General features: G+C 39.9%; 1 protein-coding gene across 4 annotated transcripts in view; it reads right to left on the bottom strand.

The window, feature by feature from the left end:
- Positions 1-3442: 3442 nt before the first annotated feature.
- kansl1b (KAT8 regulatory NSL complex subunit 1b) overlaps positions 3443-15572 on the bottom strand; it is a 207654-nt gene continuing 195524 nt past the window's right edge. For all 4 annotated transcript variants that reach the window (XM_048614701.1, XM_048614699.1, XM_048614698.1 and 1 more), the window contains 2 exons: positions 10766-11018; positions 3443-8344 (listed from right to left, as the gene is read on the bottom strand). In XM_048614701.1, coding sequence (XP_048470658.1) covers positions 8123-8344; positions 10766-11018 — 475 coding nt within the window. In that variant the 3' untranslated portion in view covers positions 3443-8122. The remainder of the gene's footprint in view (positions 8345-10765; positions 11019-15572) is intronic.

Below are 15572 nucleotides of genomic sequence, written 5' to 3'. Positions count from 1 at the left end.
GTTATGGGGATAAAGCAGAAAAATGGAATTAAGGATTATCCGATCAGCCATGGCCTCAATCAATGACAGTGTTTATTTGATTCGCTGAATGGCCTATTTCTGCTCATATGTCTTATGGTCCCCTCTTAGCTTTCTTCTCTCTAAAGAGAACTGTCCCAACATCTTCAACCTATCCTCATAACTGAAATTTCTCAGCCTTGGAACCAAGCTTAAGAACTCAAAACAGTACAGGACAGGAACAAGCCCTTTGGCCTACCATAACTGTGCTGACCATAATGCCATTCTAAACTAATCCCATCTGCCTGCATGTGGTCTACATCCCTTACTATATATGGATCTATCTAAAAGCCTCTTAAAACGTTGCTATCGTCTCTGCTTCTAACACCTCCCCTGAGTGTGTTGCAGGCACCTATCACCTTCTGTGTAAGAAACTTGCCTTCCACATCTCTCTTAAACTTTCCCCTCTCACCCTTAAGCCAAACCCCCCCCCAAATTAGACATTTCCACCCTAAGAAGGATTCTGAAAAGCCATCTTCTCCTAATTTTATACACTTTTATCAGGCTGTCCTTCAGCCTCCGAAGCTCTCATGAAAACAATCCAAATTTGCATTACCTCACTTTATAACCAACATACTCCAAACCAGGCAACATCCTGGTAAACATCTGCTGTGCCCTCTCCAAATTCTTCCTATAGTGTGGGAACCAGTACTGCACACAATACTTCAAATGTGGCCTAACTAATGTTTAGTTCAGCTGCAACATGACTTTGCCAATTTTCATGGTTCAATTCCTTGACCAACAATGGCAAACATGTCTTTTACCATCTTATCCACTTGTGTTGCCACTTTCAATAAGAACATAAAAAGTAGGAGCAAGAGTAGGCCATCTGGCCCATCGAGCCTGCTCCACCATTCAATAAGATCATGGCTGATCTTTTTGTGGATTCAGCACCACTTACTTGCCCACTCACCCTAGCCCTTAATTCCCTTACTACTCAAAAATCTCTGCCTTAAAAACATTCAACGAGGCAGCCTCAACTGCTTCACTGGGCAGGGAATTCCACAGATTCATAACTCTCTGGATGAATAAGTTCCTCCTCAACTCAGTCCTAAATCTGCTCCCCCTTATTTTGAGGCTATACCCCCTACTTCCAGTTTTACATGCAAGTGGGAACAACCTCCTGCTTCTATCTTACCCACTCCCTTCATAATTTTATATTTTTCAGACAGCTAGACTTGCACCCCAAAATCCCGCTGTATATCAATGCTAAGGGGTCTTACCATTTACTGATACCTTTGCATTTGACCTCACACTTGTCCAGATTAAACTCCATCTGCTATTTCTCCACCCAACTTTCCAACTGATCTCTCTTTCGATAACCTTTCTCACTATTCATAACTGCACCAATTTACAAATATCTCAGACAGGGTTGCAGCAATTTCCTCCCTTGCCTCCTTCAATATCCTGGGATAGATCCCAGCAGATCCTAGGGATTTATCTACCTTAATGTTTAGAGCACCCAACATTACTTCCTCCTTAATATTGATATGCCCTGGAATATCAACATACCGCTCCCTAATCTTACTATTACCCATGTCCTTCTTGGTGAATGATGATGCAAAGTTCTCATTAAGGACTTAATTTCTACTGTCATCCTTGTTTGGACCAGATAGGACCAGTTTTCCCTAGCTACCTGTTTGCTCCTAACATACATATAAAATACCATGAGATTCTCTTTAATCCTAGCTGCAAAGATATTTCATAGCCCCTTTTAGCACTCCTAATTTCTTGTTTAAGTTCTTTCTGTTTATAATATAATCCTCATGGGTCTAGTCTGATTTCAGTTTCCCAAACTTTACATATGCTTCCTTTTTCTTTTGACTAACCTTTCAATATCTCATGATCCAGGATTCCTGAATCTTGCCATCCTCATCTTCCATCCCTACAGGTACATGCTGATCCTGAACTCTGATCAACTGGCCTTTAAAAGACTTCTACATGTGAGATACAGATCTACACTCAAATAGCTAGCCCAATCTAATTTCTTCAGTTCCTGTCTAATACTGTTGTAATTAGCCATTCACCCAATATAGCACCTCCCCACCCCCCCATACATGGGATAGTCTCATCTTTATCCATAGTTTATCTCAAAACTTACATGGAATTATGATCACTGTTCCCAAAATGCTTCCCCACTGAATCCCAGTCAATAATTGGGGAATTTAAGATCAACTACAACAAGCCTGTTTTTACATCTTTCTATGATCTGCTTATATATCTGTTACTCTGTCTCTCACTGGCTGCTGGGAGGTCTATTGAAAACCCTGTCATAGTGACTGCAGCTTTCTTATTTCCAGGTTCCAGCCACGTGGCCTCACTGGATGACCCCTCCAAGATGTCTTCTTATTGTCATAGCTGTGACATTCTCCTTCACCCCTTTCACATCCCCATCTATCATGCCTGATACATCTGAACTCTGGAATGTTGAGCTGCCAGTCCTGCCTTTCTCTAAGCCAAGTTTTGTAACAGCTACAACATTGTAATTCTATGTATTAATTTAGACTCTAAGTTCTTATTAATTGGTTCCGCAGTCTATTAAATTCACACCCTTCCTATAATGTGGCACCCAGAACTGTACATAATACTGAGGTCTAACGAGTTTCTTTAAGAGTTCAACATCACTTCCTTGCTTGTCCTCTTATGTCAAAGATATTGTAGACTTCATTAATTGCTTTCTGAACCTTCTGTACGGGGGTGTGTGTGTATATATATATCTTGGTTCCTTAGCTCCTGTACTCTATTTAGAATGTTGTCTTTCAATATTATTCCTACTAAAACGCATCACCTCACACTTCTCCGCACTGAACCCCATCTGCCAACTCCAAACTATCTAAGTCATTTTGGAATTCTGCACTGTCCACATAGTTTACAATTCTTTCAAGTCTTGTGTCATCTGCAAACTGTGAAATTGTCTTCTGCAGTCAGAGATCCAAATTGTTAATAATATCAGGAGAAACAAGGACCACATTCTCAACTTTTGTGGAACTCCACTACATACCTTCATGTCCAAAAGTAGTCATTGACCATTACTGTTTTCTACGACTGTCAATTTTGCATCCACATTGGTACTGACCCCTTTATTCCATGACCTATAACTTTCCTCACAAGTTTGATGTGTGACACTGTACCAAATAAATCTTTAGATGAGACGTTGACACCTGCTTTTCTCGGTCTGTTTTAACAATTTCAGTAAACACTAAAGATCCCAAAACATTGCTGGATAAAGAACAGAGTTCTCTTGGTCAAAATTCCTCCCTCAACAAACAAAAACAAAATCAACTATGCACTGCTGCTACTTGGAAGTAAGACTAATTCATGTCCTAAATATGGTAAGTATTACATTAATGTAAGTCAGCTTTTACCCAAGAAGGAATCCACCAAATCCAGAAAGTCTTCAACTTTTTTTAATATTTTTAAAATTTTTAAACTTTTTATAAGCACAGATTGTGCTTAACATTAGGGTTGATTAAGTCATAAAGTCACTGCTTCTCTGCATGAAGAAAAGCCTCTATACAGCAAGGACAAGAGCCCATACCTCCATACACAGCTTTCAAAAAGAGAAAATATATACAAAATAGAACATTTTTACAAGGCTAAAGGGTGCTACAATCGAAGCAGTCAGCTACAATTTTTATTTATGTATATAAAAGATCAAAAAAATTGATTTTTTTACACTTCAATGACTGAGATGGAAATATACAGACAGGCACAAAGCTAACAGTGAACTAGCTTTTGACATCACAAGGGAAGAAACAGGTACAAATGAAGGATAGTTCAAACGATTTTCAGAATGATAGGGCATGTCATATGTGGAGAAAGCTGCATTGTACTTGCAGCACAAATATCAAGTATCACTTCCTTATGAAACATGAATTTAACCCAAGGGTTACCACAACCGACTCTGCCATCCCTTAATACACGGGTGAGAGCGCATTAGGCAACCAGGCCTCAACATGGCAGGGTGATCAATAGACAAATTCAAATCAACATGTTCTAATACTGTAAGTTTAAAAACAAGTTTGGGTGGGAATGGAGATTCAGGTGGGTCCTTGCACACAAACATTTCCTCTTCACTACTTTGTCACTTCTCTACTTTGCCAGTATGGATTCAATGGCTGAATGACCTCCTTCTGTGCCATAATGCTACTTCGACAGCAGGCTGCTTCTAATGTATTTCCAACATTCTAGAAACAGGCTATATACAAAACCTGTTTGAGGTATTAATCTACCCACTGCTCTTTAAATTATCTGAAAACAGATTGCTTAGAATAAAAGACAACAACACATGATCAGAAAGCAATACTATTCCAAGACTGGGAAGCGAATAGTGACTCTGAACGAATTCAAGCACGAGAAGACTCATGAATGCACATATTTCAACAAAATGTGAAATTACTTTGGATTACCAGCTGGACTAACTGATTGGAAGTACAAAGGGGGATAACCATCACTGGGTGAATGGACATCCAATGTGATGTAGCCAGGGCAAAAGTATGCACAGGTTAATCAATTGTTTCAATTAAAACTAACTATTATAGCCATTGAACAAGCTGGTTTTGGAGTGCAATTGCTGGATGCATCAAGCATTACTGTCATGAGGCCAAAAAGGACTAACACCTAGGACTGTGGCCATATTAATTCACGGAGTCTGAATGCACTGTTTTGGTTACAAATACCAGTTTTTTTTTAGGTCACAGGATTTCAGTTTGAAGCCAAGGATACCAAATGCAAACAGCATGGTTTATGCTTACAGGCTGTTTCATGTCAGGGTGATATTGTCAATAGTTAAGATACATTTAGCTTTTGAGTGAATGAGAAAATCTGCTGTGCTTTTCATCGAACTATTTTGATGTTCTGCAATGCCAAGTATTGAGAAAATAGGAACATTAGTTGAAGCCTAAATATAGGTTAATACTGATCTAGATTCATTCTGTTCAAACCTACACTTAGCAGTGCTATAGAACAGAGATAAAGCATCTGGGATTATTGATCATTCACTTGCACGTGATACTTATGTATGATACAGTCACTCTCAGGAAACTGTATAAAACTAAGGAACTTCAACACTGTCCAGAAAACAAAGCAGTAGTTGGTTGCTGAATGTCACTATTCAACCCTAACAAGACCCACGTCTGATTAAGGTTTAACAAAAGTAATTTCTTTGGCAAACCATAGACCACAACAGATTTTATTTTCTAATTTGGCTTTGCTATTTTGAAAACCCTCAATTATCTAATATAAATCCTCCACCATTTTCTAATTTCAAAAACTAAGAGTGTTTTGGTTAAATGCACATTTAAAATATTACCACAGTTGTGGAATTGGTCAGAAGGTTGGCTCAAATCAATTGATATACTGAGTATAGGTAGCTCACAGAGGCAATTCAGACTGGACTAGAAGAAACTGCACCAGAGTGTACACACACCATGCTCTTCATTACCATGTTGTGGAGCACGAGTTCTCTTTCTCTTCCCTCCACCCAGTGGACTGAACCAGCAGGTTGTGGGCCAACTAGTTTCAGACAGTTAATACCCTTGTTTGTCTCCATCTCAATGGAAGGCAATGCATCTAGTCCTCTACCCTTGTCTCCCAGTTTAATGAAGTGGGAATACATTATACAGAACTAGTTCAAATTAAGCAGCGCAGCAGGCTGCCATATCGTATTGCAGTTATCTCTAAGTAAATGATCAGATATTGGACATCTGCTCTTCATAATTTATTTTGGGAGCATGGCTTTTATTGCTGCTTGCCACTAGCAGCCTCAGGAACAGAATGCAGCCACATTAATAGGAGATGAGCAAGGGATTCATCTGCAGCATGCAGACTTGTTTTCCTGATTACCTATTTTTAAAGAATGATCTAATCCTGCAGATTAACACTTAATATGCTCCAAGCAGTGGGTGGTGGTGTGGATATTCTTCTCTCAAATGACTGGTTTAGTGGTAATAAGTCCCACTTCCAGTGCAATTCAATGCTCACCTTTCTTTATGATTTTATGTCCTTAGTTCACAATATCACACATCAAGGTGTAGTACAGTTAACAGAGATCTGTATTACCACAACATGCAAAACACGGATGCTTAAGGTAGCAATTAAGATCGGGACTTCTCCAACATCCATAAATCTTATCTAGGAGTAAGGATATTTCTGTTGTTGAAAAGGAGGTGATCAGAGAGAGCAATCCTGCATGATTGGAGTGTCCTCCATTCACCTTGGCTTCCAGTAAATATCACAACAATCTTTTCACAGAATTGGCAGTGCTGGCGGAGTTTCAAATGCTGTCTCAGTGATCATCAGGTCAGGCGGGTGGTTGAAGAATGAGGTAGAGAATTGATACTGAAGACTTTGAAGATGATTGTTTTGAGGGAGCTATTAGGACAGATCTCCAGCTAAAACAACCAGCCTCTTCTCATTTGGCGCAGTCTGGCCTGCTGTGTATTTCCAATGCTTTTTCACTCTTTGTTTTAGAGTATTACTTTATGGTATAGGCTTGGTGCAGCAATACTCTGCGCATTCCTAAATTGGGCCTAGTTTTGTACAGAAGTGCAATCAAACTATTGTTCATAAATTTCTGGAGCCCTACATTCCTGCGCTGTATTTGACTCAGCTTAGCTTAATATCCTGAACAAGTGTTGAAGTAACTGCCTGACAACTGAAGCAGACTGCAACCACAGAGAAAATTAAATTTTTGAATATTTCAGCAAGAAATCCACTGTCAGTTTATCTAACTGTAACTTAGATTGGAATAGATGTTAATCTGAATGCTTGACTATTGATGGTTTTGCTTGTGTTTTGTTTGTATATAATCTGCATTTAGAACATAAGCACAAGCAGCAAAACTGCCCTCATCATCACATAAAGGCGGAGCTGTCACCACCTTTATCATAACGGATGTGAAGCAGCCACAAAGGTTCTGAGGTGTGTAAAGAGAAGACCCACTGTGAAGCTACAAATGGAATGATATTTGTATTTTTACTGCCGTTTCAGCCTTGCTCCCGCATGCACCCAAGATGGACATAAAATGCTAACCCCACTGGGATTTGATCACAAATTCAACAACTCTCCAAGATTGCCAATTCTTAATCAAACATCTGATCCCAGCTGCCACTCTGCAGTTGTTTCAAAGCAAAATGCAGAAACCAGTAAAGGACAGTAAGCAGAAGGGATCCAATTCTCCATTATATTCGCAACCACAGAGCAATCTGCTTCCTCCTTTGAACCCAGTTAGCTCAGGATGTGCTTACGACCACAACACTCAGCAACTCACCAAGTTCATAATAAATTCAATTCAAATTGACGGGATTTGATTGGATTAAATCCCCAGGATGCAGATGCTGTCCTCTCTGCACTTTGGTAATTGCTCATGCCAAAACTCAAAATAGGGAGTGATGCATTCAAATAAAAGTAAAATACTGCAAATGTTGGAAATGTGAAATAAAAACAGATCATGCTGAATGAAACTCAGCAAGTCTCACATCCTTTGTTGAGACAGAAAGAGAATTAACATTTCAAGTCCAATATCATTCAAATTCAGGTTCTGAAGGAGTCTCATATTGGACTTGAAACATCAACTCTCTTTCTGTCTCCACAGATGCTGTCAGACCTGCTGAGTTTCTCCAGAGTTTTTTTGCTGTTATTTTAGAAAGTAACGCAGTTTTCTTAAGAGTGAAACATTTAGTCATCTCAGTCTGACAGGAAAATGGCAAAACCAGAACAAAAAAATGAACACAAAACAGGACTGCTTTTGAACATTGTGTGCACGCTCCACTGTTGATTTAAGAGATCAATAATCACTACACGCAACCGAATGAAGTTAGCAACTTCGTTTACAAGTCTACTGATACAGTCCAATACCTGAAATATCAGTCAATCCAGCTTTTGCCCTAGAATCTAACTTAACCGAACTAACCTCTTCATTGTGATAACTGTGGCCGGTGACAAAAAATTTAATCTAAGAAAGCTACTTAAATGGAGTCTAAATTCACTAAAAACTGTGAATTTTGTTTGGGTGATGTTTGAATATCAAACGTTGAGACAAAGTGTAATTGTCACTAAAGTTTGTTTATCTGTGCGTGAGCCGCAGAGGTACAGAATGTCTCTGTTTATCATCATGGTGAACTGAGGATAGTGCACTACTTTCTGCCTCTCTGCTTCCTCTACTCGTACTCCCAGATGATCGGCGGCTGTTTCTGGTCTGTCTGTGGCTGGTTTCAACTCGACCCTCACGTTCAGTCCCAGGAATACATGCCAGTGGAAACGTTCGCTTCTCCCATGGTTGAACTGTCTGGAATAAAGGCAAATTGCTGGGTTACAGACAGAATATAGTACTTTACCATTGTGTATACTCATTTGGATAGACCAACTGCACCTCTGCCCAGTTTGAAAAAATAGGACAGAACTCAACTTCTCCATCAAGCACTGTGTAAAATATGCTATTTACAAAGACTTCAGATATACTTGTGCTAAAGCCAATGATTTTAGTCAGCACTGCAAAATTCATCCAAAAGACCAGAGAATGGCTCGTCTTCAAAATACTACAAATAGCTTGCAGAAGAAGGTGCTCCGGAAAATAGCAACATACAGGGATCTTTCCTCTGGGTAGAACTGTGCTGAATTTGCCTCTTACACTGTTAATGAAACAGCATTTGGCTACTTTACATCAACTAATACTGAACTTGCTGTGGCACTTTCAGATGCTGACGCTGAGTCTCTGAAATGAAAAGCGGAGGGGAACTGAGGTGAATCACTGAATGACAACACTGAGAGAGTCTTCAACTGCAAGACGTAGCTCAACAGAAAACGGAGCATGATGCCATCTAAACTAATTAATAGGTGGTCTCAATGTAAGCTTAGTCTTACCTATTGACTAAATGCGATAGGATGGGCTGTTGAATTCTCTCTCTCCCAGTGATCAGTCTTAGTTAATCTAACAGATGAAAGGAATAGATCATACTCAGAATCTCAATTTTTATGTATTGCCACAGCATGGCGCTTAGCCAAACTTAGTGGCTGGGTGGATTATACAACTCTATCTCAATAGAACAGAATAGAAAAATACATACAGCTGCAGCATAATACTACCACAGCATTCGGGCATTTGCCTGATTTACTTCATCAAAACCCTTGAATATTCTTTTAACTCCTCAATTTTCTAATTTTTTTTATCTGGTGAAAAAAGTTCCAGTTTCTCTAGTCTGAAATAAAACCTCAGATCTGACAGTAATTCTTCTATAGCTTCTGTGACCTTGACATCCTTGCACTTCACATAGCCCGTACTTCCATCCAGCCATTGATAATCCTCAGTCAGTTTTCCCTTATTACCCATTCATCACCCAGATGAAACAGCTTTTCACTGTTGATTTAATATCTTTCAGTATTTTGACAATGCTATCCCTTCTTTGTCCAATTCATCTTATGTTTTTATGTAGCTTTTTGAGATTCTTCAATCTATAAAATCACATTCAAAACAATTTCCACTGCCCCTTGATCTGGCTCTGGTGTCCTTGCAATTACAGGTTATTCAAAACTGCAGATAGTACTTTAGACAAAAAAACAAAGGTTTGCACAAATTTAATTGTTCCTCATTTCTCTTAATTCTGGCTTGTTGGTTGCACTCTTGCCAGGTCGCCCCAAGTCAGAAAATTGACGGCTCACATTACAGTCTAGAGATTTCAGCACATAATTTGGCTGGTACTGCAGTGCAGGACTGAGGGAAGGCTACAATTCTTAAAAGCGCCACCATTCGGCCAAGATATTAAACTGAAGGCCCCCAAAGTTGGATTAAGCGATCCTATTGCGCTGTTCGAAATTGTAGCAGGGATGCTTTCCTTGTATCCTGACCAACAATGAAATAACCAAAACTCTGATGTCATTTAACCCATTACGTCTCTTTGAAAGAGCTGTGTCCAATTAGTCCTAACGATCAACATCTCAATGTATCTGGTCGTTTACCTCATTGCTGTTTGTAGAACTTGGTTTTGAAGTAGGCTAAGTGAAAACAGTACATTAAACTGAAACTCTATACCTTTGTTTTATGTTCAATAACAATGTATACAAAACTCAGGATCCCAATTATCTTCACTGCATTCCCACCCCTACTACCACATTAAAGAACTGCAGCTTTCTGACTATCTCTGTTTTTAGAATCTGACTACATTGCTTTGCTGTCCTATTTTCAAAATGCCTCAGGTTTCTGCAACAATATGCCTACTCTGCTAATTTATATCCTAAAATACTCAGATACTCAGATTGCCTTCTCTCTAATTTAGAACCAGAAATGAATTTCTCCAGGGTACCAATTGAAACATAAATCACCAATCTGAAGAACGCCTGGTGTTTTCATGCCAAGTTCTGCATAAATGCAAATTAGACGAGGATGATAAGTTCTTTTCAATCACGCTGATAGCCTTTGAATGATCTACATTATTAATTCTATCTCATATCAAAAACGAACTCTAACTGAACTCAACCAAAGAAAGACCAACTGCCCTGTAATTTTCTGCTGAACTTGTTCTCCTGCCTTAAACTAACACTAACATCCACCACCCCGTCACTTGCCTCAACATCTGTTCCAACTGGGCCTGATGATCTTGGAACCATAAGGAATCTGCCATGAAATCAGTGCATGGTTGTCTTCATGGCAGACATCAAGTAAGTTAGATTTTTAACGCGCAATATTTTACTTGGTTCAACTGCTTATTCTCACCTGTTCTTCTTGACCAATATCTGGGGTTGAACAGCGTGTATCCTCATTTGAAACCCGTCCAGCGCTCTCTCGAGAAAGAGAGGAACAAAATGTATCCGGACTGACAGGAGGTGCCGAGGGACTGCAAGGTGAAGGTGTGAGGGGCAAGTCTCCAATACTGTGGAAGCTCACATCGGGGGAAGCAGATTGAGGGGTCGAAGGATTTGTATTACCGGGCTGAGAGGTGGAATGTTCATCTGTTGATTTGTGAGATCTGTGGTTTAGGAAATAAAAATGTTTTATCAATCATAGTCACTTGGTCCAGATTCAGACAGCATAGGGTCAAGTGCAAAGTCAAGGCATGCAATGAATAGGAATATTTCTGGTTTGGCGGTGGGGGAGGGATAATAAAAAGTAACAAAAATTGTTGCAAAGAAATTAAGCACCGTGATAAGTGTGGCAGAACAACATGAGGGTCAGAGTCTATTTATCACGTGAATGTTTGATACGCTAATGGTTAGAGCACAAGCAAAAGTAGAAACACAAATTCAGCTGGGAGACTGTGACAGACTGGTAATCTCAGAGAATACAGAACAGTACAGCACAGGAACGGGCCCTTGGCCCACGATGGTACACTGCACATGACACCAAATTAAACTAATCCCTCCTGCCTGTCCTCGGTCCATATCCCTCTATTCCTTGCATATTCATGTGTTTGTCTAAAAGTTCCTTAAATGCCCAATTGTATCTGCCTCCACCACTACCTCTGGCAGCATGTTCCAGACTCCTACCAATCTGTAAAAAACTTGCTCCACACATCTCCTTTGAACCTTCCCCCTCTAACCTTAAATGCATGCCCCCGAGGATTAGACACTTCAATCCTGGGAAAAGGATTCTGACTGTCAACCCAATCTATGCATTTCATAATTTTATAGACTTCTATCAAGTCTCCCTTCAGCCTCCACTGCTCCAGAGAGAACACAGTTTTTATAGCCTCCCCTTACAGTTCATACCTTCTAATCCAGGCAGTATCCAGGTAAACCTCTGCTGCACCCTCTCCAAAGCCTCGACATCCTTCATGTAATGTGGCAACCAGAACTGAATGCCATACTCTTAGGTGTGGGCTAAAGCTGCAACATGACACTTGCACTCAATTCCCTGACCAATAAAGGCAGGCATGCCATATGCTTTCTTTACCACCCTATCTACTTGTGTGGACACTTTCAGGGAACTATGGACTTGAATGCCAAGATCCTTCTGCACATCAATACTGTTCAGGGTCCTGCCATTAACTGTATACTTTTCCTTAACATTTGATCTCCCAAAGTGCAGCACCTCACATTTACCAAGATTAAACTCCATCCGTCATTTCTCTGCCCATATCTGTAACTGATCTATATCCCACCATATCCTTTGACAACTTTCTCTACTATTCAAACTCCATTGATCTTTGTGTCGTCTGCAAACTTATTAACCAACCATCTACATTTTCATCCAAGTCATAGATAACTATATCACCAGAGATCCCAATACAGATCCCTGTGGAACACCACCAGTCATGGACCTCCAGCCAGAAAAACACCCTTCCACCACTACCCTCTGTCTTCTTTGGGCAAGCCAATTCTGAATCCAAGTGACCAATTCACCGTGGATCCCAAGAATCTTAATGTTCGGATGAGTCTACCATGAGGGACTTTATCAAAAGCCTTACTAAAATCCATGTAGACAACATCCATTGCACTACCCTCATCAATCACCTTCGCCACCTCCTTGAAAGGATTCAATCAAGTTAGCATGATATCACCTTCTCCACACAAAGCCATGCTGACTGTCCCTAATTAGGCTATGCTTTTCCAAATGTGTGAAAATTCTATCCCTAAGAATTCTCTCCAATAGCTTCCCAACCACCAATGTGAGGCTCACTCGTCTATAGTTTCCTGGATTTTGGTACAAGCAGAGCATTGCTAAATATTCCAGGTTACAAAGTTCCAAGGGAAATTGAAAATGAGTAGTAGCACTGACACTTACAAAATTACAGAGTACATCAGCATGGATGGGCAGACAGTGGATAGGCTGTGGACAGAACTGAGGAATAGTAAAGGGTACTGGACTTCCTCGTTAAGAGTTGATTGGAAATCTTCAGGTACAAGAAAACAGTAGGATGCATAAATACTAAGACCAGATAAACTTGTTGCAACAACATAAACTATATTGGGAGGCTCTTCAGTTATCCCATAGGTTGTTTTACCTTGCCCAGCCTGAGAGTCAAAGTTAGCGTTCTACCAAGGGAACAGAAAATATCTCTGACATCACAAACCTGAAACAGTCAATAATCTAACAGCAAGGAAGCAACTAAGTAACAGTGACCAAATTTGACATGAGGTTTGAGAAAGAGTTAGATCAAGAACCAAACTTTTAAATTTAGCTAAGAGTGATTCTGGAGGGATGAATCAGAAAAGGGCCACAATAGAGTGAACAGAACTGTGATTCAATAAAACTGCAGATGGGCAGGAAAGTAGTGAATGAAAAGACATTTTGTGTATCAGACTACTGCACACCTTAGAGGACTTTACCTTGATTAACAAAGGGAAGTGAGAGGCAGTGTGAAACTAAAAGGACTTCTACAAAAAAGCAGAGAACAGTTGAGATCCTATAGCCTGGGCAACTTAAAAAAGTAAAAATAAAATTGGTATCAGACAGAACAATACAGATAGTGACCAGTCATCAAATCCATCCCTTTCAATGAGCAGTCCATTTCATTCCGCACATTTAAATGCTGCTATTGAATCTGTACTTATCATCTACTACTACAAAGTGTAACAAAGTTTCCCACTCACATTACCTCTGGTCCCTTTGTCAATTACCTTGGACCAGTGCCTTCTGATTCAAACCTTTCAACCGCTAGAAACTGTTTCTTTCTATTGAATATATCCAAACCTTTCCTCTTAACCACCTCTATTAAGGAAATGAATCCACTTTTCTCCAGTTCATCCACATGACTAATTCTAGGTGCTTGAAACCATTCTCAAGGTTTGTTTGACGCTCTCTAAAGCCTTCACATGCTTCCCACTTTATGTATTTTGTGCTTCTATTTATAAAGCCAAGGATTCCTTATGTTTTATCATCAGCTGTTTTTGTAAACTTGCCCTGCCACCTTCAAAGACTGCACCGACACCAGTGAGATTCCTTTCTTCTCATATCCCCTTTAAACTGAAACTGTTAGCACTTATTGTTTCCTAATCTTTTTCCACCAAAATTGCCTCAAATTTCTAAATTTCATGTACTATGTTTGATCATTGTGCCAACCTACCCACATTTTCTTGAAGTTTATGATCCTTTCTATTGTTTATTACACTTGCATTTCTATGTCAACTACAAATTTCAGATTGTACCCTGTACTCACTTTTGACAACTCAACAGTACTTACCTCCCCCTTGTCCAAATAAAACAGCCATTCCCCATAGCTCTTTATATCCATGCTGGTCCATGGGAGTGCTAATTTATTCCTGCAACATTGTTTCTGAATGATACTCCTCCACTAAAATTAAATGGAATGGTCTGTAAATACCAAGTTTATCCATCTCCCCTTTTTTTGAAGAAAGGTGTGATCCTCTTTGGGAAAAATATACACAAGTGAAATATATTTTTCATTCCTCTCTGGCCACAGGGCAAGTTTACAAAAACAGCTGATGATAAAACATAAGGGATCCTTGGTTTTATAAATAGAAGCATAAAATACACAAAGCAGGAAGCTATCTTAAACTTACATAAAAGTCCAGCTGGACTATTGTCTCCATGTCTCTTCAGGAAGCAGGTGAAGGCTTTAGAGGACTGGCAAATGGCTAGTGCAGTTCCACTTTTTAAGAAGTGGAGATGAACCAGGAAATTACAGCCTGGTGAGTCTCACATCAGTGGTAGGGAAACTGTTGGAAAAAATCTGAAGAAGCAAACTACTACCCACTTGGAAAGGCATGGGGTAATTTGGGATAATCTGCATGGCTTTGTCAGAGGGAGGTCGTGCCTAACAAATTTGTTGGAATTTTTTGAAAATGTGATGAAGCGCATGATGAAGCAAGTTCAACTGATGTCGTCTATATGGATTTTAGCAAAGCTTTTGGCAAGGTCCCACATGGGAGACTGATTGAGAAGGCTAAAGCGCATGGAACTGAAGGAAACTTGGTGAGGTGGATCCGAAACTGGCTTAGTCATAGGACACAAAGGGTAGTGGTAGAAGGCTGTTTGAGTGACTGCAGTCTGGCGTCTAGTGGTATACCACAAGGACTAATACTGGGATCCTTATTTTTTGTTATATACGTAAATAATATAGATGAAAATGTGGGGGGAATGTTAGGCAAATTTGCAGATGATACCGAGACTGGTAGAGTGATTAATAGCAAAAATGATGGTTGTAGGTTAAAGGAAGATGTGGATGGGTTGGGTAGATGGGCAGAACAGTGGCAGATGGTACTTAACCTTGAAAAGTATGAGGTGATGCACTTTGGGAGAAGAAACAAGATGAGGGAGTATTTAATGAATTGCAGGATACTGGGTGGTTTAAAGGAACAGAGTGATCTTGGGGTAATTATTCACAGATCCCTGAAGTTGGCAGAGCATGTGAATAGGTTTTTTACAAAGCTATATGGGACACCTGCTTTCATCAGTCGTGGCACAGACTATAAAGGGCAAGGAGGGATTGTTGGAGTTGTACCGAGTGTTAGTCAGGCCACAGCTGGAGCACTGTGTGCAGGTCTGGTCATCTCACTATGGGAAGGATGTGATAGCACTAGAAGGGGTACAAAGGAGATTCACCAGGATGTTGCCCGGGATG

The sequence above is a fragment of the Rhincodon typus genome, chromosome 30 (genome assembly GCF_021869965.1).
Source record: "Rhincodon typus isolate 14 chromosome 30, sRhiTyp1.1, whole genome shotgun sequence".
Classification (NCBI taxonomy): domain Eukaryota; kingdom Metazoa; phylum Chordata; class Chondrichthyes; order Orectolobiformes; family Rhincodontidae; genus Rhincodon; species Rhincodon typus.
This window is presented reverse-complemented; position numbering and strand designations above follow the sequence as displayed.